Below are 26,691 nucleotides of genomic sequence, written 5' to 3' on the forward strand. Positions count from 1 at the left end.
CAGTACAGAAGATCCACGTGGCGGCGTCGGAACCACTCCTTGATGTGCTTCGAGGTGTGCTTCGGGTCGTTATCCTGTTGGAAAACGAACGCCCGGCCCACAGTAGACCGTGCCCAGGGTCTCATTGTGTTCTCCAAGATGTCTTCATACACAAAGCGATCCATGATGCCCGTAATTCTTCTCAGCGGGCCGATTGAAGTCCCAGAGAAGCAGCCCCAGACCATCACCGATCCACCTCCATGCTTGACGGTTTGGAGCTGGTAGCTGGGATCGAACCGACATCCAACCGGACGGCGAATCCACTTGATACCGTCAGTACCGAACAGATTGAACTTGGATTCGTCGCTGAACACGTGATTAGCCCAATCCTGACGTCCCCAGTGGAGATGAGCTCTGGCCCATGCTACGCGGGCGATTCTGTTCTTCTTGCTGATCGATGGTTTCTTAGCTGGCCGTCGTCCATGGAGTCCAGCATCTTGAAGACGTCTTCTGACGGTTCTCAGGGATGGTGTGACTTCATTTGGAGTCTTCACGACCATCTGAATGTCCGTAGAACTCCTCTGGGGATCCTCTCTTGAAGCTCGGACGATGTTCCGATCCATGTTCTTCGACGTGATACGCGGTCTTCCAGGCGATTTTCGCTCCACCAAGGCTCCCTAAACATTTTTTTTCCATAACTATACTATTTTCGAATATTACCTCATCCCGAAACTGCTTCAAGATCTTCTCGATGGCACGTTTAGTAACATTGAACTGCTGCGCCAAGAGGTCCTTGGAACATCCACTTCTGAAGCCGATGACGATGGCTTTACGGATGTCCTGAGAGATGTTTTTTTTTTCCGAGGGGTCTGGCCATGTCTGTAAACAGTTTTAAATACATAGGAGCCGAAACCAACATTCTTAGAAACCATAATATCCAAAAATATAAAAATATGAAAAAAGTGAAAAAACGAAAAAATTGAAAAAATTGAAAAAAACAAAAAATTTCTGAAAATGATGCAATTTCCTTGTACGCAATTTGTCGTCACCGTGTACGACATGCACAGTAAAATTTTCAGATCGATCCCTTAAGTTTCAGCAAAGTTACTCTCAAAAAATCGTTTGCGAATACCTTTTTGGCCAGTACTGTACATATTAAACTATTAGGGCTTTATTGCTGAAAAAGGAGCGTACTGAAGTTCGAAATGACAACATTTAATATAAATCAAAATTTCTTTTCCGGTGGCAACTCCTCGATTTTCTTCTCGTCCGAATTCTCACTCAATCCCAACGCCTTTAACAATTCCTGTTCCATTAATTCCAACTCCATCTTCTGCCGTCTTCGTTCAGCCTTCCGTATCACATTCAGCACTTGTACTTCAATACATACACGGGCGGTCCGTTGACAGTGAAGCATCGTGTCGCGCGCCTTTAACATTATCAGCTCGTGTTGAGTTTTTCTCATTTTTCTCCTTCTGGCTCTTTCCTGACAACGTCGTCTTCTGGCAATTTTCATGCGAAGTTTTGCTGCTTCGTATCGGATTCTGAAACTTTTCCATAATACGGGTCCACGTGGTAGTTAGGCAATGGATGATAATAGATTTGAAATCTAATGACATAAGGGTTCGAACTTCTGTGGTATGCTGTTACGCTTTAAGGAGAAGATTAATTTGCCACGTCACTTTCTCAATAAAGTGCATCAGCATACCAAAGCAGTTCGAACCCTGTGATGGCTTGAAAACTCAACTTTTCTCTTCTTTCTGCTTCATATACTCCTGACGTCTTCTCTCTTGCTCCTCGACAGTTTTACACGATTTAAGACTCAAATCTGGCAAATGGAATCATCGCTTAACATACTTTTTTTAAAACATTTCTCATCTTTTTTATACCCCGGCTACTGATTTTTGCACACAATTCATTTTAATTTTCCAGCAATTCATTCAAATTAGATGATAATTATTATATTCATTTCCTTGTTGTTTGCAAGTGTTATAATTTATTCGATTCGAATGATTTTTTGAACATTATTCATTCAGTAGATCCAGAAGACACTCAGATTCTGAAGCTTCCACATAACATGACGTGGCGAGCAGACATCTTCTGAAGAAAGCGTCCGACTTGTCTGAAACTTCCAGGGAAAAGATAGAATAAAATCCAAGGTTCTATTTAGAAAGTGATTATTAACCAGAGAACAAGAATAAAATTAGCAATCAACAGGAAATGGTTTTAACAGGGAAGAAAAGACTAGAAATGGGAAAAAATGGGAAACAGGAAAAAAGAAAATAAATTATCCAACAGAGCTCCTTCTACCAATCGTCCCCATCATCATTGTTCTTATTGCCTCTTTGTCCTTTCTTATTCTTCGCCTTCTTCCCTCCACCTCCACCTCCTGATTTATTCACCAGAAGTGTGGCGTGCCCGGTTTCCTTTAAATGAGCAAACAGTTTTGTCTTCGATTCGAATTCTTGACGGCACTTGTCACAAGTAGCCGATTTAGGTTCATTGGAGTGTGTTGGTTCCGGCGAATCTTCGGTGAGGTCAGCGGTGGCAGATTTTTCCGTTTTGTCGGCTGAAAAAATTTTTAAAATCACTTTTAATATATCAAAATGTGTAGAAAAATAAGTAGATTCATTTAGCAACAGAGAAAAATCGGGAAACTTCTGGAAGGTTTTTGAATCTTCTGAACTTATTTTATCTTTAATTTTTTGCAAAAATTTTAGACCTTTTTCGGTTTTTCAGCTATTTTCAAAGATTCTTTTCCGACATTTCCGGTTTTTTGTCTGAAATTTGATGGAACGGCGTTCGGTGAAGATTACTGTAGGTTACTGTAGAAGCTAATTTCCATTTGTAGTTTTTATTGTTTCAAACACCATCACGTTGAAATGCAGATAAAACTTTTTTGTCTGCATGACGTTGCAAAAAAACTACAAAAGGAAAAGTAGCTCTTACAGTAACCTACAGTGGCCTTTACGAACACCGTTCCATCAAATTTTAGACTAAAAATTCGGAATAATCGAAAAAGAATCTTTGAAAAAAGCCGAAAAACTAAAAAAAAGGTCTAGAAATGTTCTCTAGATTTCCCTAGAATCCCTAGCTTGTCTAAAAAAAATTCACCTCTTCTTTTCTTCTTCTCCTTTTTAATCACTTCCGCTGGTGCCGATCTCTCCTCTATCTCCTTTTCTCCTTCTGGCTGCTTTTCGACGATTTCCGCTACTTCTTCATCCACGTCTTCCAATCCATCACCTCCAAATATTCCATTTCCTTTCTTCCGATCTTTCCTTTTATTTTTCCTTCTTTCACCAGCTTTCGTTGGCTGTTGCTCCTCTTTCTCCGCGAACAACGTCGCGTCTTCGTCCTTCAAATGCTTCTTGAGCTCGTTTAACTGTTTGATGTGCTGCTTTGAGTTCTCATGATTGAGCTTGGCGTTTCTAAAACAATGGAATTTAAATAATATTATCTAGGTCATTAACCCTACACAGTCTTGAAAGATTTACTGCAAACCACACAGTACGGTAGTTCTTCGCCTTCTTCGTCACACTCATCACTACACGTATCGTAATCCTCTGCCATCTGAAGATTCAGCTTTCTCATGTGCTCCTGGAAATCCGCTTCAGTTTTCTCGTCCTTCAAGTGCTCTTCAGTCATTCTGAAATAGAATTTTTTCACAGTTTTTTTAAATGTTTTAACTAACTCTCGTGTCTTGGCGAGCTGTTTCCGCCTATTATCCTTCTGCTTCTGCAACGCCTCCTCCTTTTTCTGCTCAAGCACCTGACGATAGGCTTTGACACGTGGATCTCGCTTCCGCACGAATGTCGCTAACTCCTACAATTTAACAGTTTCTAATGACAGAAATCTGATAGACTTCTCACCCTAATCTGATCATTTCTCTCCGCCTTCCCTCGGTCTCTATACTTTTTATTTTCCATGTCAATTTGTCTAGACTCATAACGATTCGACGCCTGTGTGATATCATAGTGATCCAGCCACGCATACGATCTGCTTGTAGAGAAGGACGTCCAGAACCCGTAGAAAACATTTACAATTCTCTCCGGATCGCTGTCTTTATTTCCAAAATCCGGGTAATCGATGGGATTCTCATCGTCAGGATCGTATTCCTCGGTGACTAGCATTCGGAAGACACGCTCATACACTGCGTAGAACCCCTGAAACGAAATTATTGCTCTTTTAGCCTAATTTTGCTGAATTATACATTCTTATCGTCTCCGTATCCTTGATAACATCCTGCACTGAAATATGGGAACAAATCAACCGATTGCTCTTCAAAGTCCGAATTCTTGCCCTTCAAAATACTCTCTCGGTGGCGATCGTAGAATTCTCGTTCTCTGACATCACTCAACACGTCATAGGCGGCTTGAAGCAGCCGAAACTGTTGTGTGCACTCTTCGACGTTATCTGGATTTTTGTCAGGATGCCATTTGAGAGCTAACTTTCGATAGTTCTTCTTGATTTGGTCATCGTCAGCGTCTCGTTCTACTTGTAGTACTTCGTAATGACATTTCATGTCTGAAATTGACTAAAAATGGCATCAAGATGAAAAAGCGACAAACTCAAGGTTTTGAAAACGTTTCTTTAGCTAAAAACAACATATAAAGGCAACTTTGTAGTGAACTGCGGCTTTATATAATTGACATTCACAGCTATTAAAATTCTAAATTCCCGAAAACCTCAAAAAACTGAAAAAGTAAAAGAAAACCTGTCCCGAAAATCGGAAAAATTAAATATTTTTCCAAATTTCTCTGCTCCCTCCACTCCCTCGCGCGTGCCCGTCTAGCGCTCTTACTTCTTACCCACCTCGTCTTCTCTCTCTTCTCTTCTCTCTCACGATCTTCTGTCGTCTTCTGAATTTTCCGCATAAAATTTTATGGGAAACGTTTTATATAATCAGGTTAAGGGTGAAAAGAGCTATCGATTAATATGCTTTTCATTGTTAGAGATGTAAAATTGACCGAGAAAACGACACTCATTTCGATTTTCCACTTTTTCTACAGTAATCTTCAGTCATTTCAACTCATTTTGTTTTGTTTTCTTCAATTTCTTTTGCATCTTTATCAGTTCTCAACGTCTCTCATCACATTCTATAGCGAATTTTCTATTTTCCAATACCAGTATCACATTAAAATCGACCTTGAGACGGACATCGTTTGTCCTCGAAACAACCATTTCGTCGTCCATTTGTGTTCCTCTGATATCGTTTCGTTTCTCTCTTCTTTTTCGATAAATCAACTGATTTTGCAGAAAATGTCGTCTGGAAAAGTGATCGTCTACGGTGGAAAAGGAGCTCTCGGATCTGCCATCCTGGACTTTTTCAAGAAAAATGGATATGTGAGTTACTCATTGGATTCTGATGAATTATGAAAACTTCCAGACTGTCCTCAATATCGACTTGAGCGCCAACGATCAAGCTGATAGCAACATTTTGGTAGACGCCAACAAAAATTGGACCGAACAGGAACAATCAATTTTGGCGCAGTGAGTTGACTATAAGTACATTCTGAATAAAAAATTCCAATTCAATTCTCAGAGCCGCCTCTTCTCTTCAAGGATCTCAAGTCGATGGTGTCTTCTGTGTCGCCGGTGGATGGGCTGGAGGGTCTGCCTCCTCGAAGGACTTTGTCAAAAATGCCGATTTAATGATCAAACAATCCGTTTGGAGCTCCGCCATCGCTGCCAAGCTTGCTACCACTCATCTCAAGCCAGGAGGTCTTCTCCAGTTGACTGGTGCCGCTGCTGCCACTGGACCAACACCCTCTATGATTGGATACGGAATGGCAAAAGCTGCCGTTCATCATTTGGCTAGTTCATTGGCTGAAAAGGACTCTGGACTACCGGAAAACTCATCGGTCTTGACGATTCTCCCAGTTACGCTGGATACCGAAATGAATAGAAAATGGATGCCAAAGGCAGATCATTCAAGGTACAGCCTGATTTTCTAGCGATGCAACACAAACATTTTCTGAAATTTTCAGCTGGACTCCATTGTCCTTCATCTCGGAGAACCTTCTTAAATGGACCACCGAATCGTCGAGCCGCCCGTCTTCCGGAGCTTTTCTCATAATCACCACTGCTAATGGAGAGTCAACTATCACCCCACAATAATCACCACACATTTTTTTTTTGGATTTTCACAATTTTGAATTCTTGCTTGCATACATTCCACTTATTGTGATAGCTCTGTTTTATATACATAAACACACATTTATTAAATTTCAAACTAAATAATAGTAAAAGTATCACTAGAAATTGGCATTTTTTAAAGGTTTCAAACAATAAAAATGAAATAGATAACCAAAAAGATGACAGTGACAATTGGGAAAGCGACACGAGAGATCACATCGATTCCGTTGTTGTTTCTGAACGAGGAGCATCCCTGATCATAAGCCACTTCGACTGTCTCCTTAGCAGCTCCCATTGGATGTTCTTCTTGTCCACTGAGGGTCTTGTAGCGAATTGAACGACGACCTCCACAGCAGATGACAAGGAAGTATTCTACGAAAGAGAAGAAAGTGAGAACGAGACAGAATCCGAGCCATGCTCCTTGCGCTTGAGTGTACGAGTCTTCGCGCATGAAGATCTGAAGAAGTAACACGTGGATTTTTTTTCACGACATTGCGGGTGGGAACCTGGAAGAAGTGCGCTTCGTCGCACACATAAGTTGGATTCGTGTCAGATTCAAAAATTCCAAAACAGCAGTCTGTTTACCGCGCCTCTCGATCTTCAAACATCTGGCTGGTGCGCCTTCGGCGCGACTTGCCCTATTTTTACTCTTTCGTCGCTTCGCTCCTCACTCTTTATTAAAATTTCACGAATGATGTAATTAAGTGTTGCTGAGTAGCTACTCATCTAAAAGCCGCGACGCGACCGCGCTACGCGTCCAAACCTGGCTTTCTGCCAAATTTCGAGTCGAGGTTCTCTTCCGCGTTGTTGTGATTAAAAACTTACATAATAGGCTGCCAGAATGAAGAATGGAACGGCAGATGAGATGGTTCTTGGAACTGACCAACTTCCATGAATCCAGAAGTGAAGCCACGATCCGATCAACAAGAAAAGAGAAGGCAAGAACCAAGACATAAGTCCAGAGAGAGTGCTAGCCGAGAAATAGACATGAGCATCGATGCAGGAATACACTCCAACTGTGTAGTTTCCTACACAGTCTCCAGCACTAGCTTCTTCAAAAGTGAGATCTCCTCTGAGAAGATCTTGAGACACTTCGATTGGGTTGACCAGTGGTGGAGAGTTGGCCCAAAGGTACACAATATCATCAATATCGTATTGGTCTGGAAGTGATCTTGGTTTTTTAAAATTATTTTTCACAAAACTCACAGCTTCCAAGTTTGATAGTGAACTGTCTGGAGTTGGTGAACGGGAACATGGTACCATAGGTGTATGGGAGTTCCAAAAGTTTTCTCTCCGAAGATCTAACATAGCCGCTTGGCTCGACAACGATATGCTTGGATCCTTTGTCATTTCCAGCCAATTCCTTTCCAGATGTGAAGTAGGTATCGGGTTCCCAGATTTTTCGATTTTGAGGCAATCGGATCTCATCGATTCCCTCGCGAGTGTCCACGTCATACTTTAGACGGCTATCCTGCCATTGTTGCCGGAGGTAGAGATCCACTTCCTAAACAATTTAATTAGGATGGAACAACTTTGTATACCGTAAAGCCTGTAATAGAAGGGCCCCACGTTGTCAAGTTTGAGTTAATTTATCTCGCTTCCTGTGAAAGATATCAAAAAGTAGTCAACTGACAAAACACTTCTGATATTCTGATAAACAATTTATCAGTTGACACCTTTCTTATATCCTTGACAGGAACCGAGGTAAATTGGTTCAAAGTTAAAAGTTAAGGGCCTTCTATTGAAATATGTTTCATGGAACTCACAGCATAGTTGTTCTGCCAGATCAAACGATTGATGAAGATGTTGGTGATAACAAGAATAGCAGAGTTGTCAGCGTGATCTTAAATAACTATCAGTGTGATAGAGTTATGGGTACTGTCAACCTCTGACTGGTGGTCTGCTGCTTGGATCATACTCGGAAAGTATCCGTCCAACGATTTGACCTTCAGTTCCAAGACGACGAGAGTGGAATGCTTTCTGGGAACTGTAATTTCACAAATATCAGCTAGCACCTGTTTTACACTGTTTGCAGATCATTTGTTTGTTTTAAATTGCAGTAAACACTCTAATAGATAGCCACACCAAACTGTCAACTTTGAGCGAACATATCTCATTTTCTGTAAAAGATATAAAAATTTGTCAACTGATAAAATATTTGTGATATTATGATAGACACTTTTTCAATTAACTACTTTTTGATACCTTTCTCATGAGCCGAGATATATGAGCTCAAAGTTGACTGTTCGGGTGGTTACGGTATTCCAGCTTTTGCATGTTTTAAAATCGTCCGAAAACAAACTTTTACTCACCTAACTAGCCCAAACAGTGCAATAAGCGCTAATAGGAGCAAAAGACTCCTCATTTTCCTCAATCGAAAGAAAACGAATCGGAAAAAGAGGAAGAAGTGTTAGGATATAGGTATATTGGGATGGCACACACACTCGGAAAGTGTCAGGTGGCGTCAGAAGAAAAACGTAAAATGGCAGTGCCGTAGAGAAGAGAGGAGCTCGAACGCATGGGATCCTCTCGAAGAATTACACTTTTTAGATTTTTCTCGAGTATAGGAAGTAGAGAGAGAGGGAAGGGATGGGGGATATCATGATTGCAAGAGAGAGGGTGTTTAGTTGTTTAGTTTCTTGAACAATGGAGGCAAAAGAAGAATGAGAAAACGACGAAAAAAAAAGTTTATGGTCCCTTATTCTTGTGTTCTTGGATTCTCAAAAGTTGCTCAATTTTCCGAACCGAAAGATGAAGAAAATTTTAATAGAGAAACAAATAATTAACGAAAAGGGGAACTCCGACCAAATATTTTTGTTTCTCTAAAAATATTTCCAATCTTCCTTATATAAAGAACGCAAGTCTGTACTGATGAAGGTCTGTGGACTTTTGAAAGCTTGAAAAATACGTATAGAATACGACCCTTCAAAAATACGGCCTTTTAAGAAAAAGTGAGTAGTTAGTTAGTCTGAAAAAACAATCAAATTCCCAAACTGACAAACTCTCAGATTCAGGAACGGAGAAATTTGAAAATTCTAAAATTCTAGAACCCTAAATTCCGAAATTTGAAAAGCTCAAAAAATTTCGAAATTCTTAAATTCTAAAATTTCGAAATCTCATTCAGTTGGTTCGAACTCGACTACTGTACCCTGTGACTTTGTTCCAGGAACCGTACAAATTGTTTAAAATGTTCATTATCAAATAATAATCTACCAGTTTTATCAATAATTAGTAAAACGACAGATTCAAAAATAATGTCGGATAAACTTTCACTCGTAATGTTCTTCGTCTATGGATGTAATCACTGGGTGGAACCTTCGGAAACCCGGATAACCATGAGATTTCCCTTTCAACCGTTTCCATAAGATTTGAATATTTTTCTCGATCAACGCTGCCCTGAAAGAAATATCTTTTTGCGATGATAGCAGCTAAATTCGTCTTACCCTAATCTTCTCCAACCGATGTTTATAGTCATAAGCCATATCTTCACTTTTTTGCAATTGCTTGTACCGTAATCTAAATGTCTCATCAAATAACCTATCCTCTTCACTTTGGCTAGTAATTTCGTCTATTTCTGGCTGTGTAAAAGCACAATGATCATATACAATTGTAGTTGTGATAGCCTTTTTGGTGTTTAGATCCAACGCAGTCGCTTGGAGGATTCCATTGTGATCTACTTCCAAAGTGATGTCTACAACAGATTCGCCACGTTTCTTTGGATGGATTGGAAGACTGATTTCCCCGAGTTGGCGATTATGGGAGCACAGGACTCTTTCGCCTGGAAATCGTTTCAGGTGATAAGATAAAAAGCTTCAGAACTGTTCCAACCTTCATAGACTGGCACATTAATGAGTGTTTGAAAATCTTCACTATTGATGAACGTCTTCTTTTTGAAGCATGGAAATACAGTACCCTTCTTGATAAGCACCGACATATAGTCTCTATTGCACTGTATTCCAATTGACATTGGAATCATGTCTATCAGGCGCATGTCTTGAACTTCTTCCACTCCTGAAATATATCATTGATTACAGACTATATACAAACTACAAACCTGTCAACACTGCAGCCATCACAGCAGCTCCATATGCCACAGCCTCATCGGGATGAATGGATTCACAAATTTTAGTATTGTCGTCGAAACTTGCTTTGATAATTTTCTTCAATAATGGAATTCGAGTGCTTCCTCCAACCAACACAATTTCGTTAATTTGGGACTTTTTCAGATTCGCTTCTCGAATGGCTCGTTCCACATGGATCACCGTGGCCATTAGAAGATTCTCGATCCAAGATTCATAATCTGATCGAGTGATCTTCATAGTAAGGTCAATTCCAAGGTGTAAACATTCTAACTGAAAATAGTTCAAAGCTTTGAACTACAAGTAGCCGTGATCGATTTCAATTCATACCTCAATTCTTGCCACGTTGCTAGCTGAAAGTGTGATTTTCGCAGTTTCAGCCGATTTTCGGACCCTTTTCAGTGCCCGATAATTTCCCTTCAGGTCCATTCCGTGTCTTCTTTTAAACTCTTCGATAATCTTGATCATTATTATATTATCAATGTCTTGGCCACCCAAATGTGTGTCTCCTCCTTTTGCCTTTACAGTAATCCTGGGTCCTTCCACATTGACAACGGCTACGTCAAATGTGCCACCACCCAGATCATATATCAATATATTTCTTCTGGAGAAGCGTTGGCCCTGGAATATAGGGTTTCGGATTATTACGATTCCTAATAATCTGAAAAAGATAAGTGACCTTCAAACTATAAGCAATTGCCGCTGCCGTTGGTTCGTTTAAAATCCTCAACACCTTCAACCCAGCCATTTCAGCCGCTTCTTCCGTTGCTCTCCGTTGCGTGGCATTGAAATAAGCAGGTACCGTAATCACTGCACTTTTCACTTCAACACCTAACTTTCTCTCCGCATTCTCTTTGAGACATTTCAGAATCAAGGAGGATACTGTAACAGCTGAGAATTTGACTTTCTTAGCGTCATTTTGAATTTGAAGATAGGGAGTTCCATCGGTATCCTTCTCAACCCGAAACGGCCAAAGAGGCATGTCTCGTTGAAGGAGAACGTCATCAAACCGTCTGCCGATTATTCGTTTTACATCTAAAAAAGAATAGGAGAATTTATTTTTGTCTGTGTTGCTAACCAAAAAGTGAACTTGTTGCTTTTGTGATCACGTCTTTTGCATGTTGTCCTATAAGACAATCCCCATCTTCAGTCATAGCCAACACAGACGGCGTTGTTCGACACCCTGAATATCTGAATTTTTGAAAAAAAAATGGAGTTGTTCCCGTCTAAGACTCAACCAGTACGGCTCCCGGACATTTCGTATCCGGACATTTCACAGCCGCGACATTTCGTATCCGGACATTTCGCAGCCAGACATTTCGCAGCCAGACATTTCGCAGCCAGACATTTCGCAGCCGGACATTTCGCAGCCAGACATTTCGCAGCCAGACATTTCGCAGCCTCTAAAAACGTCAGAAAATCAGAATTCCAAGTTCTTCGGTTTTGAAAAAAGTATTTTAATGTCAGAAATTGAATTTTCGAAGAATTCGGCTGAAAAAAATCAAATTTCAGCTGAAAAAATAGCGAGCAAGTATTCAATAAATGGAAAACTGCTAAATCTTCACTGTTATGATATTTTTAAAAATTTCTTTTTTTTCTTCTAGAATTCCAACTTTCTAAAATCTTATATTTTAAAAAGAAATTCTGAATAACAATGAAGATTTAGCATTTTTCAATTGATTGAATACTTGCTTGCTATTTTTTCATTAAAATAAACTTTTTTCAAAATCGAAGAACTTGGAATTCTGATTTTCTGACGTTATCAGAGGCTGCGAAATGTCTGGCTGCGAAATGTCTGGCTGCAAAATGTCCGGTTTCGAAATGTCCGGGAGCGACCAGTACATATGAAGTAAGAGTTCAAGACCTATCGTAAAACGTGTAATAGAAATTCCCTGTCCAGTTGTAGCTCAATTATCTCAACTCCTATGCAAGATATCAAAAAGTGGTCAACAGACAAAATATTTCTGAAATTATGATAAATAATTTACCGGTTAACAACTTTTTTATACCTTTGACAGGAATCGAGAAAATTGGCTCAAATTTAAAAGTCAGTTTACCTTCTAATACAGGTTTTACTGTAGTTTACAATTGATCAACTCTGCTGGCATGCTTGCACAAGTCTCTGAGCCCATTATTTTATGTATTAGTTAAGACTTGTCAGAGACTTGTGCAAGACTTGTGGGAGGCTTGAAAGTCTTGTATTCTGTTGTTTCTGTTGTTATTTTAACGGCACAAGTCTCCCAAAAGTCTCAACTGATACATAGAATAATGTGCTCAGAGACTTGTGCAAGTGTTGGCGCCGACAGCCGAGAACTGATAACATGATAGGCTAATGATTCCACAGTTTTCATAAATTAACAGGTTTTTAAATAATTGTATCGGAAATCGAGATAGTTGATTTCAACCCACCATTTTCATTCTCCAACACATTCACTTGTCCATTCTGATAATATGCAACACACGAGAAAGTGGTTCCCAAATCAATTCCAATACTCATGGGAAAAGTAAACTTTAGAAAAGTAAAGAGAAGTGTGAACTGGATGATAAGATGATAATCTCGATATATTAGAATCTAAGAGTGTTCTGTTCTTTTTTCTGTAAATAGAGAAGAAACAGAAGAAGGAAAGTAGGAGGAGGTAGCAGATGAAATTGATAGGATGACTAAGAGAAATTGACAAGACAAGAGATGGATAGAGAATTCTCGCGCGGTTTATTCTTTTCTCTCGTCATATCACAACATGTGAATGGTGAGAAATTGGGAGTGGGAGAGCGAAATTGCAAAAAAAGTAATGGGATAGTTCTCAAGGCTATCAACGCCGAGGATTACTGTAGCAAGAGGAAATCTAGAGAACGTGTCTTAAAATGTGATTTTGAAAATTAACAAATTGAGATCAAATAAATTTTTTTTAAACTCTATCTAGCTCATTCAATATTCAATTATTCGACTTACGACATTTTGAAAATGTATTTTTCTAATTTAGGCTTCATTGTTCACTTAAAAAACTACTTGTCACTTTTTGATGGATTTCATTGTGGTTTTGTCTTTATCTTAAGACCCATTCATGTCGAAATTAAACTCAAATATTTGATTTCTTGCCCTATAATTACTATTCTGATGACGGCGACAATGCCAAAAAAGTGGGGAAAGGGGAGGGGGAAGTTTCCGCCAAACCCAGGTGTGCCAAGCCCCGCCCCTTTTTCTCGCATATATAAGGGCAAGAAAAATCGATATTGGCGTTCAAAGTTTGTGAAGTGGGCTTGTTGGGCACTGGACTAGATTGGTCTAGTCGGTCATGCGGGCTACGGTTTGTTAAACGACTACATCACTAGACTGGGGCACATCACGACTATTGATCAGGCGGAGAGCAATGGGGTTTTTGGTTGGTTTTTCCCCGGTAAAAAACCATTTTCCCTTTCTATGTACTGAGCCTCTACGTGGCGAAAGGGATCAACAGACGAAAGTCTGGCTAATCAGTACTTTTTTGTTCAAAATATTAATTGTTTCCTTTTCAAAAACTTTGAAAACCATTTTGTTCTTTTCGATCAAATGATACATGTGTGGTTGTCATGTTTCAATAAAAATAAGTATTTTCAGTTCAAAAAAAAATTTAAAAATGCGACTTTTGGCTAGCTCTGGACACTTTGAAATAGCTTGGATTCTCTAGATTTCAGATAACAAGAATTTTTTTCGTTGCTTGAATTCTGGAATGTTTTAGAAATTTTGAGAACATTTCCTCTAACGAGAGATGATTTAGGAACTGCAATTTTTGATCTACCTTGAAAAAGTTTGGTGCGATTGCAATTTCAGGCCTGACGCATATTTTTCAGCATTTTTTTTGCAATCTGATTTTGTGGAGATTTAGTATGATTCAATGGATTTAGGAAAAATTAATTATTGGTTATTGAATCCTGTATGGTTCTTTTCCGGAAAAAATATACCAGTGAAATCTCAGGGTGGAACAATGATTATGTGGAGCAGGGTATTAACGTCCAGGATTACTGTAAAGCAGGAAGCACAAAAATATTCAAAATGAGATTCTGCAAACAAAACAAGCAAATTGAGATCAAACAATTTTATTTCTTTAAAAACTCTATCTAGCTCATTCGAAAAACCAACATCATCAAATTATCATCAAAACAAAACTCTAAAAATTAAAATTTCTAAACATCAGACTTTCCAAAAGCCTCCACAATCTGTACCATACTGGCATAGGTACCAGTTGTGAATCCGACTAAAGCGAACAGCATCAATCCAATGTTTCTTATCCAAACCCATTTGGTCAATTCTTGCCTTGAATAGCAGCACAAAAGCTCGATAAGTGGTGGGAAGACAAGGGTGAGGGATGTTCCAGCTACACTTCCAACGAGAGAGATGAATAGTGCCAAGTGGGGAATCAGTTGAGCCATGGCGCCTAGAAAATTGAATTTATTATAAAATGTATTTATCATAAACACAGGATCCCGGGTTCCGTTCCTCAAAAAAGTCATTCCGTGCATCTCTGGTAAACACCTTAAAAGAAGCTCACCCTATGCTTGCACTTTGAGCTCAATTATCTCAATTTCTATAAGAGATAACAAAAGTGTATCAACTGATAAAATGTCTCTCATAATATAACCAACACTTTATCAGTTGATATCTTTTTGATATCTCTTATAGAAATTGAGATAATCGAGCTCAAAGTTTAAGCCTTCTATGTACTAGTCTTTACGGTACCCACAGAAAACAAAAACTATGTTACTTTTTTCATTATTTTTTATTCTAGTTAGGATACTTGTTAATTTTCTCGAATTCCCAATTGAGCTGCTAATTTTTTTAGATCACTAGTTCACTTACAGGTCAATAGTACTCCACCAAATCTGATCGCATAAATCAATGGTTCTTGCTTTGTCTCCACGACCTAGAAATCCAATTTTCAAGTGTTTCATAACCGTAAAACCCTTACTTTTCTCTTAATCCACTTCTCGACTCTCTCCATTGGAACGTAAAATTGAAGAGGGTAGGAAACCAGAATGCACAGCACAAACATTACTTTGATAGCTTGATAGAATCTGGAGACATAAATTTTTCCATAAATTCCAATATCAGAGCCAACTCACGGAGTCTGTGGTAAGTTGAGTGTTAAGGTGTCCTTAATATCGTTTCCATATCTCAAGAATCCGAAAAATCCAACTGTCATATAAACAAGGAGAACTAGGACACAGGAAGTGTTAAGAACACCGTTAGGAGTGATAAAGTGAATTGGTTCGTTCATTTGATTTTCAATTGGAAGCACAACGGCTACTCCTTCGAAAGCAAACATTACAGTACCGAAAAATAATGGAAGGGATTCAATGGATCCGAAGGCTGGAAGTTGGTCCCATGGTTGCCATTCTGTAAAAGATACTTTCAGAAGAAACTATTTTCAGACCTAATCTTCACCTGAGAACAAATCTTGCAAGACGATAACCACTGCAATCAAATACACAAAATTAGCAATAGCAGCCAATGGAGCCAACGCTTTCAGTTCCCGAATAGTGCATAGGGCACTGATTGGAATCAAAAGAAGAGCAATCCAACCAGCTTGAGAGATATGAATATTGGAGGTCTGGTCGAAAAATTGTTTCAGGTTGTCAGCCATGAATACAAAGTAGACACAGCAAAAGCCGAATTGAGCGACGAACATGTTCAAATTGACCATTTGTTTGAAAAGATATCCGTGGCCTCGAATCCAGGCGGGACCCAACTCTACAGCGGATCTCATCACATTTGCATAATCCATTCGTTGCTCTCGCTTGCTGAAATTGGTTGATTTTGAGAAATACAATTTTTAATGTTTGTGGTTTTCAATATACCGTAAACACTTTAAAGGAACACCACTTCTAACTTTCCACTTTAAACCAATTTATCTTTGTTCCTGTGAAAGATATAAAAAAGTTGTCAACCAATAATTGTGTATCATAATATCATAAACATTTTATCAGTTGGTCACTTTTTAATATCTCTCACAGAAAATGAGATACATATGCCAGCTCAAAGTTGACAGCCAACTTTGACCGTCATCTTTGAGCAGGTGACCGTCCACTTTGAGCTGGCATATCTCATTTTCTGTAAAAGATATCAAAAAGTGGTCAACTGATAAAATTGTTTTGATATTATGATAAACATTTTGTCAGTGGACCACTCTCTGATTTCTTTTACAGGAACCGAGATATATGGGCTCAAAGTTGTTTACTGTATCTCCATACCCATTTTCTTCTTTTCAAAATCAGTTGAAAATAAAAGAGAAGACTTACATAAAAGTGATATAGTGTTGCCCAAAGATCAGTTGTCTGGTGCAATATATACAAATCAGACAAATACAACAAAGAAGAATCAGTCCCAACCAGAGACCCGAATGCTTGAATGCCAATGGAAGAGACAACATTCCTGTACCCATCATCACTTTGATCATATGGATTAGTGCCTGATCCGCTGTGATTGATCTTGAATCTCTGACTCGTGATCCGAACATTTCTCCCATTGTTGGCTGATTCGAGCCGCGCAGCGGTAGTAGCTCATTGCCACGTGGCGTACCACCGTACGAGGATACAGACATTTTTGATTTATTGAGTTACTAGGAATTAGAGGGGACACAAAAATCAAAAATGAGGAGAGAAAAAAGAGTTGTATTTGAAACAAAAACCCCGAGGTGTAGTGATAAGGAAGAATGGATGATAACGGGACGAATGTTGCGATCATTATCAGGAAGAAAGAAGAAGAGAATGTGCAAATATACAACTAATTACTTTGACTTTTCATTAGTGTCATCTCCTGAAACTTTGCTTCATCTGGAAAATTCTAAAAAACACAGAAAAAGAAGAAATTTTCCAAATAACTGATTTATTTTAGATAATAAATAGTGAGTGACAAAGTGACAAAGTAAATCAAAGATCTTCAGCTGAAGCTTCAGTTAAGTTGACCGCAGTCGGCAATAGCGCACTCTTGGAGTGGTTTGCCCGATTGAGATCCGTTGCTCTCGATCGATTGAACGATGTCCATGCCTTCTTTGACACGTCCGAACACAACGTGCTTTCCGTCAAGCCATTCGGTTTTCACAGTGCACAGGAAGAATTGAGAGCCGTTCGTGTTCGGACCGGCGTTCGCCTAGAAATCATTTGCTTTAAATTCGAAATTTCGTTCATATAAGCCTGGAGGTGCCGCGCCGCTACCGACTGAGCCAAGCAGACGAGGCTAGAGCGGGCACCCTATGACATACATAAAAGCGAGCACGATAGTTGTACGCAGAGTGGACACCAAGCATTGTACACCGTTACGACAAAATGCATACAATAAATCCACGTTTCTCTTACCATTGAAAGAACACCCGGTCCAACATGGGTCTCTTTGAAGTTCTCATCTGGAAACTTCTCTCCGTAAATCGACTCGCCACCGGTTCCATTGCCACGTGTGAAGTCTCCACCTTGAATCATGAAGTTTGGAATGATGCGATGAAATTTGGATCCTTTGAAGTGAAGAGGCTTGCCGGATTTTCCGATGCCCTTTTCTCCGGTGCACAAGGCACGGAAGTTCTCGGCAGTCTTCGGGACGACGTCCGTGTAAAGCTGGAGTCATTTAAAATGGAAGCTTTTTGACTACAAACTACACAATACCTCCATAACAATGCGACCTGCTGGACGTCCACCAATGGTTATGTCGAAGAAGACGTTCGGGCGGCTCATTCTAGAAGTATAGACGTGGATATGAGCTTAAACGGAATCAATCGAAGAAGAGAAGCTGGCTATAAGCTGTTTGCCGAGTCTCCTATGGCAACTAGAGAGAGAGAGAGAGAGAGAGAGAGAGAGAGAGAGAGAAAAAGAATGCGTTAGAAGACGAGCTGGCCGGAAAAGGAGGGACATCCAGGCACAGCTCTGTCTGCGCCTCTTAAAGCGGCTTCTCGCGCACACAAAGTCTCACAATCTTCAGATATCTCCAATTCGGCTTCAGTCACTTTCGTTTAACTTTTCTAGGTCGTCGTCTTCGAAAAAAAACAGCTCTTTACACGTGTGTTTATTTTTCCACATACATATGAGGGAGGAGTGACAACAGCAAGAGAGAACAAATGAAAGCAGAGCGTTGAAGCTTATATGTGCACTCAAGAGAAGAAAGTCGGCACAGTGCCTCTGGAAAAGGAGAACACGAGATGAACATGGGGAAGAAGAGGGACCAAGAGAAAGAAAAAAAATTATATAAACTGGAAAACATGGAAAAGGGACTGGGAAATTCGCCCTATCAGTAGTTGATAGGGGGTGAATGGGATGTCAATAAAAAAAAAGGATACTGGGGAATTGAAAAGGCGGGGCCAATAGAAAAGTTAGAGGAAATCGATTACAGGGGAGAAACTTGCTGAAGAGCTTAAGGCAAAGACCTCAAAAAGATTTTCCAACAAAAAATTTACAAAAGACAGAAGACACTTATTTATAGACAACTTCTTTTTTCAGAAGGTTTAGACAAGAGAGATCACGAAATCAAATTTCCTCGACGAAAATTTGCTCCCTAGCTGGCCATTTTGAGTCGGTGAAGTTTGTCGAAAGATCAAAGTGACGAGTGATCTCCTTTTTCGGGAAGTCCGAGTTGAAGTATTTATACTTGTCCGGCGAGAACCCTTTCGACGACAAATAATCGATCAGAGTCTGGATGCTTTCGACACGGCGGAAGCGGCGCATGTCCTAAAATATTTTTTTTTAATAATTCCACAGCGATTAAGACGCTTACCTGTCCACCTTCTGGTAGTCTGAATTTGACATTGATGATCTCTGCGACTGGGGCACTGGCTGGTGGCTCATCGGGAAGCTGTGATGCTACGAGTTGACGACGAAGCGCCTCATCCTCTTCTTCTTTCAACTTTCGCTCCTCCTCAAGACGTTGCTCCTCGATTTCCTTCTGCTTAGCTTCCATACGAGCCTTGTCAGCAGCCAGAGATGCCTTATATTCGGCTTCTTGTTGATTTCTGATAGCCTCGCGTTCTTCGCGTTCACGTCTCTCGGCTGCCTCATTCATACGGATGCTCGAGTACTGTTCCACGCCAGCCAAAAGCTTCTCCAACACCTGATCAGCAAGTGTCTGTTCCTTTGCAATAGTCGACGAGACGATAAGTGTTTCGCTCGCGCACCACGACCATCATCATTGGGAAATTCTCAACCTTGTGCATGGCGAGACGTTGGACCATGTTTCGGACGTCAGCCATGTTGGAGGCTTGGAGGAACTCCATAAAATGCATTAGATTCGAGTCACTTGAAATATCCCATGGGAAGAGCACGTATTGATGGCGGATCAGCGACGACACGGCTTCTGAGCACAGCACTTGCGACGCAAAGATGTTGGCAGCGATGGAACGATCGTGATTAATGTAGAAGACGAGCGGGCGACGAAGCTCACTGTTGGGATTCTCGAATGCTTCTTTCAGCGCATTTGGTAGGGTATCAGTGAAGAATGGTGGCATGTATGCCTGTAACTTAGGGAGAGTTGCAAAGAGCAAATTAAAAGTTATAATTACCTGAGAAGCGACTGTGAACAGAAACGATCAGAGAACACTGTGACAAAGTTACGAAGCGCATCTGGAACCGAAGTGTATCCATCAGGAATCATCGGCACACGACCATTTTGAACAGCAGCTTGACGCGCTACCTGAAACTGGTGAAAAATTAGGACATCTCTTACAACAGGTAAAGCTCTTTTATATTTTCTGACGAACCTCTACACCGTGCCATGGCAAAAGACTTGCAAAAAAATTTTGAACAACTGAGAACATTTTTCATGAATTTTCAGGAAGCAATTTTGAACTAAAAGGCATGTGAAAGCGTGGCGGCTATTGTCTTGAAACTGTATACCAATATTGCGTACGATGCATCAAACTTTACGCGCAACTCTTCCAGTGGAAGATTTCCACAAACTTACATCAATGCGAACTGGCTCATTATGATCGTCTTCGTAAATCATCTCATCATCATCATCGTCGTCCGAGTCCTGCATTGGCGCCTGCGCCACTGGTGGTTGTTGCTGTCGCGATGCGGCAAGCACTCCGTTCTGACGAGCCGGTTCCGGTTGAGATGGCTCTGATGGTGTCGGGTTGGCACGAGTAGAACGACGCGTTGCTGGTCCAGCGGATGATGAAGCAGATGATGAGGATGAAGATGGTGTTGCTTCAGCGGGCTGACGTCCTCTTCTTGCAATCGGCTGTCCCTTCTTGGTCTGTCTCGTTTCCACACGATCATCAATCTGCAGGAAAAAAAGAATATTGTAAATTTATGCTGATGATATCAGTTTTAGAGAAGGAAACAACACACTAAAATTAGAATAGCTTTGAAAGAACTAGTGAACTGCCATGGGCTGCAGAAGGAACTCGGTTAATTTGTAACCGATTTCAGCACTTGCTAGTATCTAAACGACATTGATCATACCGCGCCAATGGAAGTTCAACAATCACGGTTCATGAGGCAAAATTGAAATTTCTAGACGAAATTTCAAATGTGTTCCTACAAAACTGGCACAAGTCATCTCACACACCCGCAGTCTTTTCACCTGGTTATCGACCGATTCCCTCTCATCTGAAGCAGCCCCGTTGTTGGCTGGGCGTCCGCGGCGACGTCCACGTGCAGCTGGCATACTGTTAGGTCTGGAAGAAAAATGTATAAGAAGGTAAGAGACAAGCGAACAATCGATTTCTAAATTAGCGAGGTAGATGGGATGAGGTTTGTATGGAAGAGGAGCGCGCACCAAAAGGAAAACAACAAAGTAGGCGACAAATCGATGAGGGGCCCTGTCGACCGGACACAGAAACGTCTGGGGTCCTTCTATCTATGGCTATGGCGTAATGAGGGGTGGTTTCTTCTGTACAATTTACATACGAGCGGATGGACGAGGTCAGGGCCTTTTGCATGAATCAATCGACTTTAGTTAAAGATTTTTCTGGCGTGCCTTAGGCGCTTTCCAAACTCACTCTACTTCGATGACCTCTTCTTGCAAAGCTGGAGCACTCGCGGCCGGAATCCTCGGTGGTATCGTCTCCAGAATTTCTGGATCCTCATCGTCGTCGTTGATGTCCTCTTGCATCAGATGCGCCTCGATCGCCTGCTCCAGATTCCAATTCAACGATGCGAGCGTCCCGACCGCGACGTCATAGTCGTGCAGTTGAGTGATATCCGTAAACTGTCGAAGCTTCTCCCTCTGATCGTCTTCTAAATCTAGATGATCCATTTTCGTATAGTTATGTGATAGCGAGTGGTAATCTGAAAGATTGGGATTATTATGAGCAATCGAGGAAACTCTAGAAAGTGAGAGAGAACTTAGAGAAAAGACTCGCAGGTACTGTAGGTCAAAAAATGCTGGTTGTAATTCGAAAATCTTATGCGCCTTTAAACATACCGTCTCTGTTTTTTTTTAAATAGCAACGGACCTTTTCATAGAAATTCTACGCGCTCGCCTGGTTTCTACTGTGAGCTTAGCAGTTTTTACCTAGAAACTTCGGTAGGAAACTGATGGAAATCAAAGTGAACAATGAAAAGTTGCGACGATGTTTCTTCACAAATTGTGACCTAAAATCACCGAAAAAAGTGTTGAAATCTGATTTAAGAACGATCTAGAAGTGCCTAGCGTTTCGGGAGAGAATGATGATGATGACAAAAAAAAAACAAAAATCAATGAGAAAGCCGGTCATGGTGACCGTCTAGAGATCCAGTTGGGACCCAAGACAGGACTTCAAGAGAAATCAATGAGCAACAGTATTCAAACAGAAGGAATTGCAAAAATGATGACAAAAACGGTAAAGACCTAGGCGAAAGTTAGGCCACCGACACGGCTGATCAGGAGAAAATTGGGTCACCTGCACCAGCTCATCAGCCGGTAAACAGGTCACAGCCGGAGAGCAAGAACGCACATAGAAATTCACAACACGTAAAGGTTAGCATTATAGATCGAAGGGAAAACTGGGGCCCACCCTTGACAGCCAGCAGTGTCCGTGTCACTGTCTGCGCATCTAGAAGAGCCTCTCCACACGCTCTATTGAAAACCGGACACTTTTTTGTCTGGTCTTGTCTAGCGTCTCTTCTATTGCGTGTTATGTCTCGTCCTCTTCTCATCGAGGTTTTCGTTGTCTAACTCCCACTCCCCTATCTCTAAAACGCCAGGAGTAGTGAAGAAAATCGAAAAACCGAAGAAAACAAAACATTGATTGATGAGTGAATTGTGGACGAAAAGTGGACTTGCACTTTTTAGGCTATGCGTTCCGAACAGCTGTTTTAAATAGGTCATGCGTTTATTTAGATGCGGCCATCAATTCTTATAAAAGCGATTAAAAAACCCCAAACCTTCGACCACGAGATTGGAAGTGCAAGTTGTGCGAAAATTCAAAAATAAAGAAGCGTTTTCTCTCGGGAACCCCAGGACTTATGACATCCAAAAGTATGAAATTGGAGCTGACAACAATTAATGGAAAACCATAAGTAAAGTATTTTAGCGTTTTTTTTGACAATGTAAAATATATAAAATATAGATTCAAGCCTATAAAATAGAAAAAATAAACATGAAAACGAAAAGGAGGAATCGGTGCAAATGTGGAGATGAATGGTACACCAACGAGCTGCTATTTTGCTGAAAAAATGAATTTGATTTCTGTCCATCTTCTCTGGAATTATGTTATCCCGAATTTCGAATCCAAATTCCTGAAAGAATGAAATAAGTCCCTAAAATGACACATACACTGTCTGATTTGATTCATTACAAAACAAATGAAATGAGATGATGTAGCAGTTAACACGCCCGGGAATGATTTCTCGAACAACCAGAAAAAAGGAAAAAAAAGACAAAAGAAAGAAAAAAAAACAGAGAGAAATGGTAAAAATGGAAAAAAGTGGCTAACCAAGTAAAAAAAAAAGGATTTTCGAAAACAAAAAAGGAGAAAAATTATAAAAAATTGATATAGAACAAGATATATAATGTGCAGTTTTAGTCGCGAGAAGAAGAGGAAGGACGCTGACGACAATCCGGGCAATACCACTCGTCCTCCGGTGGTGAGAGAAGACCGACACAACCGAAATGGAACCATTGGATTTCGCAAGCACGGTTCTCACATCCCACCATCATTTCGGAATCCATGTTCTGGAATGAGTTTCTAGACTACAAACTATAAATATTCCAAAACTCACCGCCCCATTGCAGATGCACCATTCCTCTTGATCACGACTATTCTTTTTTATTTGACTCTTCTCGCGACTGGCGTTGATCATTTCAGTTACGCGGTCTGTTAGTCTGAAAACATCGTTTTCATGAGAATAAAATGTTTATATCAAGCCACAAAACCAGCTCACAAATCTTTTCAGGTAATTTATATGGAATAAAAACTAGTTTTGATATTTTCACTTGCTCGAAAATCCGAAACGACAAATCAATGAAAATTGCTACAGTAGGTCTTCCCCCGAATGGATTTTGTTTCATTTTCAGTAGATTTTCGTACTTTCTCGGTCTTCCACTGAAACTTGTATCGGCTATCGAACCGAACAGAGTGTTTCTTTGCGTGCTGCTGCCGCCGCCGCCGCCGCGTTTACCAACAATCGATGGTTCGCTGACCGATGAAGCTGCCGATGCCGCCGCAGATCCCTATGTTAGTTTGGAAAATTATTATGATAGAAAGGAAAAGAAATGGGTGCAAATAGAGCGCTTTGGTAAACCCTGTGTGAACACGGTTGAACCTACATTGTTAGAGCGTTGTGTGGTAAAACTTTGGCTTCTTGATGCAGAAGCGGAACCAGATGCAGCTGGATGACGGAATTCGGGCGATGCATTGTGATTTGGAGGATACATTTCCATCGAGTAGAGTGCTGAAAATAGTACTTTGTAAAATAAAAAAAAATTTTAAAGGGGACTAACCAGATTCACTAACATCCATATCCTCCATCATTCCTCTTGGTGGCGACGGAAGTCCAGAGAAATTCAAACAGTCGAGAAGATCCTTCTCATCTTCTTCGCACAAATCCACACAGGACGTCGAAGCTTCAGCAGCCATACTCGACGTTCCTTCACCGTGTGGATTCATTGCGAATTTTTCATAATCTCCAGAATCTAACTCTTTCTTCACCTCGAACAGCACACTGCGTGCTCTCTGTTCTTCTTCTTGTCGCAATCTCTCTTGCTTCTTTCGCATGTACTTTGACATTGCCTTTGGCCGTTTCTCACCGGTGCGAAGTTCCGGCTCCGCACTCGAACGAGTGCTGGAGACAGTTGAACTCTCTGGGATCATCTCGAAGTGAGCCATTTTGAACTTGGATCTCTTGTCTGTGCGTGGACGTCCAGGTCCTTTTTTGTTGGGGACGGCTCTGCTGAAAAATGGGAATGTACAGTAGCGGTGTTGACCATTTTCCAGAGCTATCAAGTTTCCGATTATTAAAAAAATTCGGAGGGTCTAGAACTGACCTAGATTGAACACATTTCACAGAACTTTTCGAAAATTCCTATTTTTTCAGCTATTTGCCGGTTTCTGAAAGATATCCCCTTTCGGCCCGTTTGACAAAATCAGTTTGAAACACTCTAATAGAACGTCACCCGATTTGTCAAATTTGAGCCTATATATCTCATTTTCCGTGAGAGATATCAAAAAGTGGTTAACTAATAAAATGTAGCTGATATCATGATAAAAATTGTATCAGTTGACAACTTTTTGATATCTTTCCGGGTGGCGTTCTATTAGAGTTTTTACGGTATCCCTCTTTGGCCAGTTTTTGTACTGAAAACGGGAAAATAGGTGTCTTCCAAAAATCGGCAAATAGCTGAAAAACTAGAAAATTTCGAAAAATGCTCTGAATGCAGAGTTTTCAATATAGGTCTGTTTCACGCCCTCGAAATTTTTCAAACTGATCGGAAACTTGACAGACGAGTTACAGCCTCTTGAAAATGACCGAAAATCAACTGAAAATACGTTTTTGAATGTATCTTTTAACTATACAAACTACAAATTGAAGATATGTAACAAACCTTCCACTGAACGGAGTAACACTTCTTGTCGATTGTCCATCATCAGTCATTATCGAACTTTCCCTCTTTCTATTTCGTCCACTAATCGGCAATAAATCGATAAATGACTGTGGAGTCAACACCCCAGAACCATTGTAATTATTCTTGTCCAGTGACTTGAAGAACTCTCGCTCTCGCTGCTCTGTACATCCAGGATTGTCTATTTCGACTTCACACTTGCAGTGATATGCCAACTCATTCAACTTCTCGTAAATCTTGTGAACAGTTTGGTGATTCTTCTCCGCGAGTTCCGTTTTTTTCTCCGACAGCAATCGAATCTCGTTCTTCAAATCGGCAAGCTTATGTGCCGCGTCGCTTCGTTCCGTCATCGGTCTGGAGCTGTCGAAGACAAGATTCTCGAGCCGTTTGAGATTTGGAGACTTCTCAACGATCTGATCCTCCCATTTCGAAATCTTTCTCAGCCGCTTCGACATTTCCTCGTTCAGACCGTCGAGCACTGAAAAAAAGCAACAGACTACAAACTATAATTTCAAAAAAATCCTTACAATCCTGGATGTCATCCATGTAATGTTGCATGTTGGTCATGGTTGGAACCCGTTGATTAACCTTGAAATCTCAGTTTTTCGATATGTAGACTATACAAAAAAAATCAGATATCGATGGAGACAGGTGAAAGAACCTTTTGTTGTAATAAAAAGGCCGAAAGAAAAAAGGAAATCAATATTTATATGGCAAAAAAATGGGGAAAGAGAAAGGAATGATGCGGGGGGACAGAGACTAGGTCTTCTTTGTATGAGGGGAGGAAAATTGAAGAAAAAAAATGAGAAAAAAATGAGAAATGCATTATTAAAGTGTCAGTTTTTGAATGAACAGGGAGAAGCTTGGCGCCAAAAATGAGGGAAATTTCATCACATAGTTTTATCGTACAAGATTTTTGGAAGGTCAAAATTACAGACAAAGTCAGAGTTAGCACAATTTCAAAAAATGTAAGTAGAATGGGAGGTTACAGGTGAATAACAAGGAAAAATTGCATAGAATTTGAGAATCCCACGGGGTTGCAACAGGGTATTATCCTTGTCAGAGAAAAAAGGTTGAGTCGAAGTGTATGCGATGTTTGTAAACAAATATCTGAAAGCGTAAACAACCGGAAACAGTTGAAACGAGTGCGACAGTAACCCGGCGGGAAAATATTAAATTTACTCATTTTTTTGCTTTTCGCATATTTTGCAGCAAATTTCGTCGAATATATTTTAAATACCGCAAAAAACAATGAAAAAAAAAACCATATTCGGCGAAATTTGCTGCAAAATATGAGAAAAACAAAAAAATAGGTAAATTTAACATTTTCCCGCCGGGTTACTGTCGCACTCGTTTCAACTGTTTCCGGTTGTTTACGCTTTCAGATATTTGTTTACAAACATCGCATACACTTCGACTCAACCTTTTTTCTCTGACAAGGATAATACATAAAATTTGAATTCTCAGTGCTCTTGGGCGCGTTGAGCCGCGCGACGCGGC

General features: G+C 40.4%; 9 protein-coding genes across 9 annotated transcripts; 1 reads left to right on the top strand and 8 right to left on the bottom strand.

Annotated features, from left to right (window-relative positions):
* Nucleotides 1–1,204: 1,204 nt before the first annotated feature.
* On the bottom strand, nt 1,205–1,495 carry CBG25797 (the record flags this gene model as incomplete). Its single annotated transcript, XM_045243222.1, has 1 exon — nt 1,205–1,495. One exon carries the CDS (start codon nt 1,493–1,495, stop codon nt 1,205–1,207), a length of 291 nt encoding a protein of 96 aa, XP_045098617.1.
* A 790-nt stretch (nt 1,496–2,285) lies between these two features.
* Cbr-dnj-17 lies at nt 2,286–4,501 on the bottom strand (the record flags this gene model as incomplete). Its single annotated transcript, XM_045243223.1, has 5 exons — nt 2,286–2,548; nt 3,094–3,407; nt 3,455–3,801; nt 3,849–4,142; nt 4,190–4,501. The coding sequence occupies 5 exons, from the start codon at nt 4,499–4,501 to the stop codon at nt 2,286–2,288; spliced, it is 1,530 nt and encodes a 509-aa protein (XP_045093408.1).
* Nucleotides 4,502–5,238: 737 nt separating this feature from the next.
* Nucleotides 5,239–6,096, top strand: Cbr-qdpr-1 (the record flags this gene model as incomplete). The annotated part of the gene is made up of 4 exons (XM_002632130.1): nt 5,239–5,322; nt 5,366–5,469; nt 5,522–5,914; nt 5,967–6,096. The coding sequence occupies 4 exons, from the start codon at nt 5,239–5,241 to the stop codon at nt 6,094–6,096; spliced, it is 711 nt and encodes a 236-aa protein (XP_002632176.1).
* Nucleotides 6,097–6,259: 163 nt separating this feature from the next.
* Nucleotides 6,260–8,479, bottom strand: Cbr-lgc-34 (the record flags this gene model as incomplete). Its single annotated transcript, XM_002632129.2, has 6 exons — nt 6,260–6,571; nt 6,940–7,274; nt 7,321–7,618; nt 7,881–7,957; nt 8,001–8,101; nt 8,427–8,479. 6 exons carry the CDS (start codon nt 8,477–8,479, stop codon nt 6,260–6,262), a joined length of 1,176 nt encoding a protein of 391 aa, XP_002632175.2.
* An 863-nt stretch (nt 8,480–9,342) lies between these two features.
* On the bottom strand, nt 9,343–12,690 carry CBG07033 (the record flags this gene model as incomplete). Its single annotated transcript, XM_045243224.1, has 8 exons — nt 9,343–9,510; nt 9,558–9,892; nt 9,943–10,125; nt 10,169–10,466; nt 10,524–10,814; nt 10,873–11,228; nt 11,272–11,376; nt 12,603–12,690. 8 exons carry the CDS (start codon nt 12,688–12,690, stop codon nt 9,343–9,345), a joined length of 1,824 nt encoding a protein of 607 aa, XP_045093409.1.
* A 1,664-nt stretch (nt 12,691–14,354) lies between these two features.
* Nucleotides 14,355–16,768, bottom strand: CBG07032 (the record flags this gene model as incomplete). The annotated part of the gene is made up of 6 exons (XM_002632127.1): nt 14,355–14,605; nt 15,028–15,091; nt 15,137–15,242; nt 15,291–15,564; nt 15,613–15,968; nt 16,467–16,768. The coding sequence occupies 6 exons, from the start codon at nt 16,766–16,768 to the stop codon at nt 14,355–14,357; spliced, it is 1,353 nt and encodes a 450-aa protein (XP_002632173.1).
* Nucleotides 16,769–17,118: 350 nt separating this feature from the next.
* Nucleotides 17,119–17,891, bottom strand: CBG07031 (the record flags this gene model as incomplete). Its single annotated transcript, XM_002632126.1, has 3 exons — nt 17,119–17,316; nt 17,523–17,774; nt 17,823–17,891. The coding sequence occupies 3 exons, from the start codon at nt 17,889–17,891 to the stop codon at nt 17,119–17,121; spliced, it is 519 nt and encodes a 172-aa protein (XP_002632172.1).
* A 786-nt stretch (nt 17,892–18,677) lies between these two features.
* Cbr-ubxn-3 lies at nt 18,678–22,286 on the bottom strand (the record flags this gene model as incomplete). Its single annotated transcript, XM_045243225.1, has 8 exons — nt 18,678–18,878; nt 18,925–19,272; nt 19,322–19,586; nt 19,706–19,836; nt 20,119–20,427; nt 20,731–20,824; nt 21,149–21,437; nt 22,145–22,286. 8 exons carry the CDS (start codon nt 22,284–22,286, stop codon nt 18,678–18,680), a joined length of 1,779 nt encoding a protein of 592 aa, XP_045093410.1.
* An 865-nt stretch (nt 22,287–23,151) lies between these two features.
* Nucleotides 23,152–25,758, bottom strand: CBG07029 (the record flags this gene model as incomplete). Its single annotated transcript, XM_045243226.1, has 6 exons — nt 23,152–23,304; nt 23,352–23,454; nt 23,899–24,023; nt 24,086–24,521; nt 25,174–25,669; nt 25,719–25,758. 6 exons carry the CDS (start codon nt 25,756–25,758, stop codon nt 23,152–23,154), a joined length of 1,353 nt encoding a protein of 450 aa, XP_045093411.1.
* Nucleotides 25,759–26,691: the final 933 nt, after the last annotated feature.

This window comes from Caenorhabditis briggsae, assembly GCF_000004555.2.
Source record: "Caenorhabditis briggsae complete genome, chrII, whole genome shotgun sequence".
NCBI lineage: Eukaryota > Metazoa > Nematoda > Chromadorea > Rhabditida > Rhabditidae > Caenorhabditis > Caenorhabditis briggsae.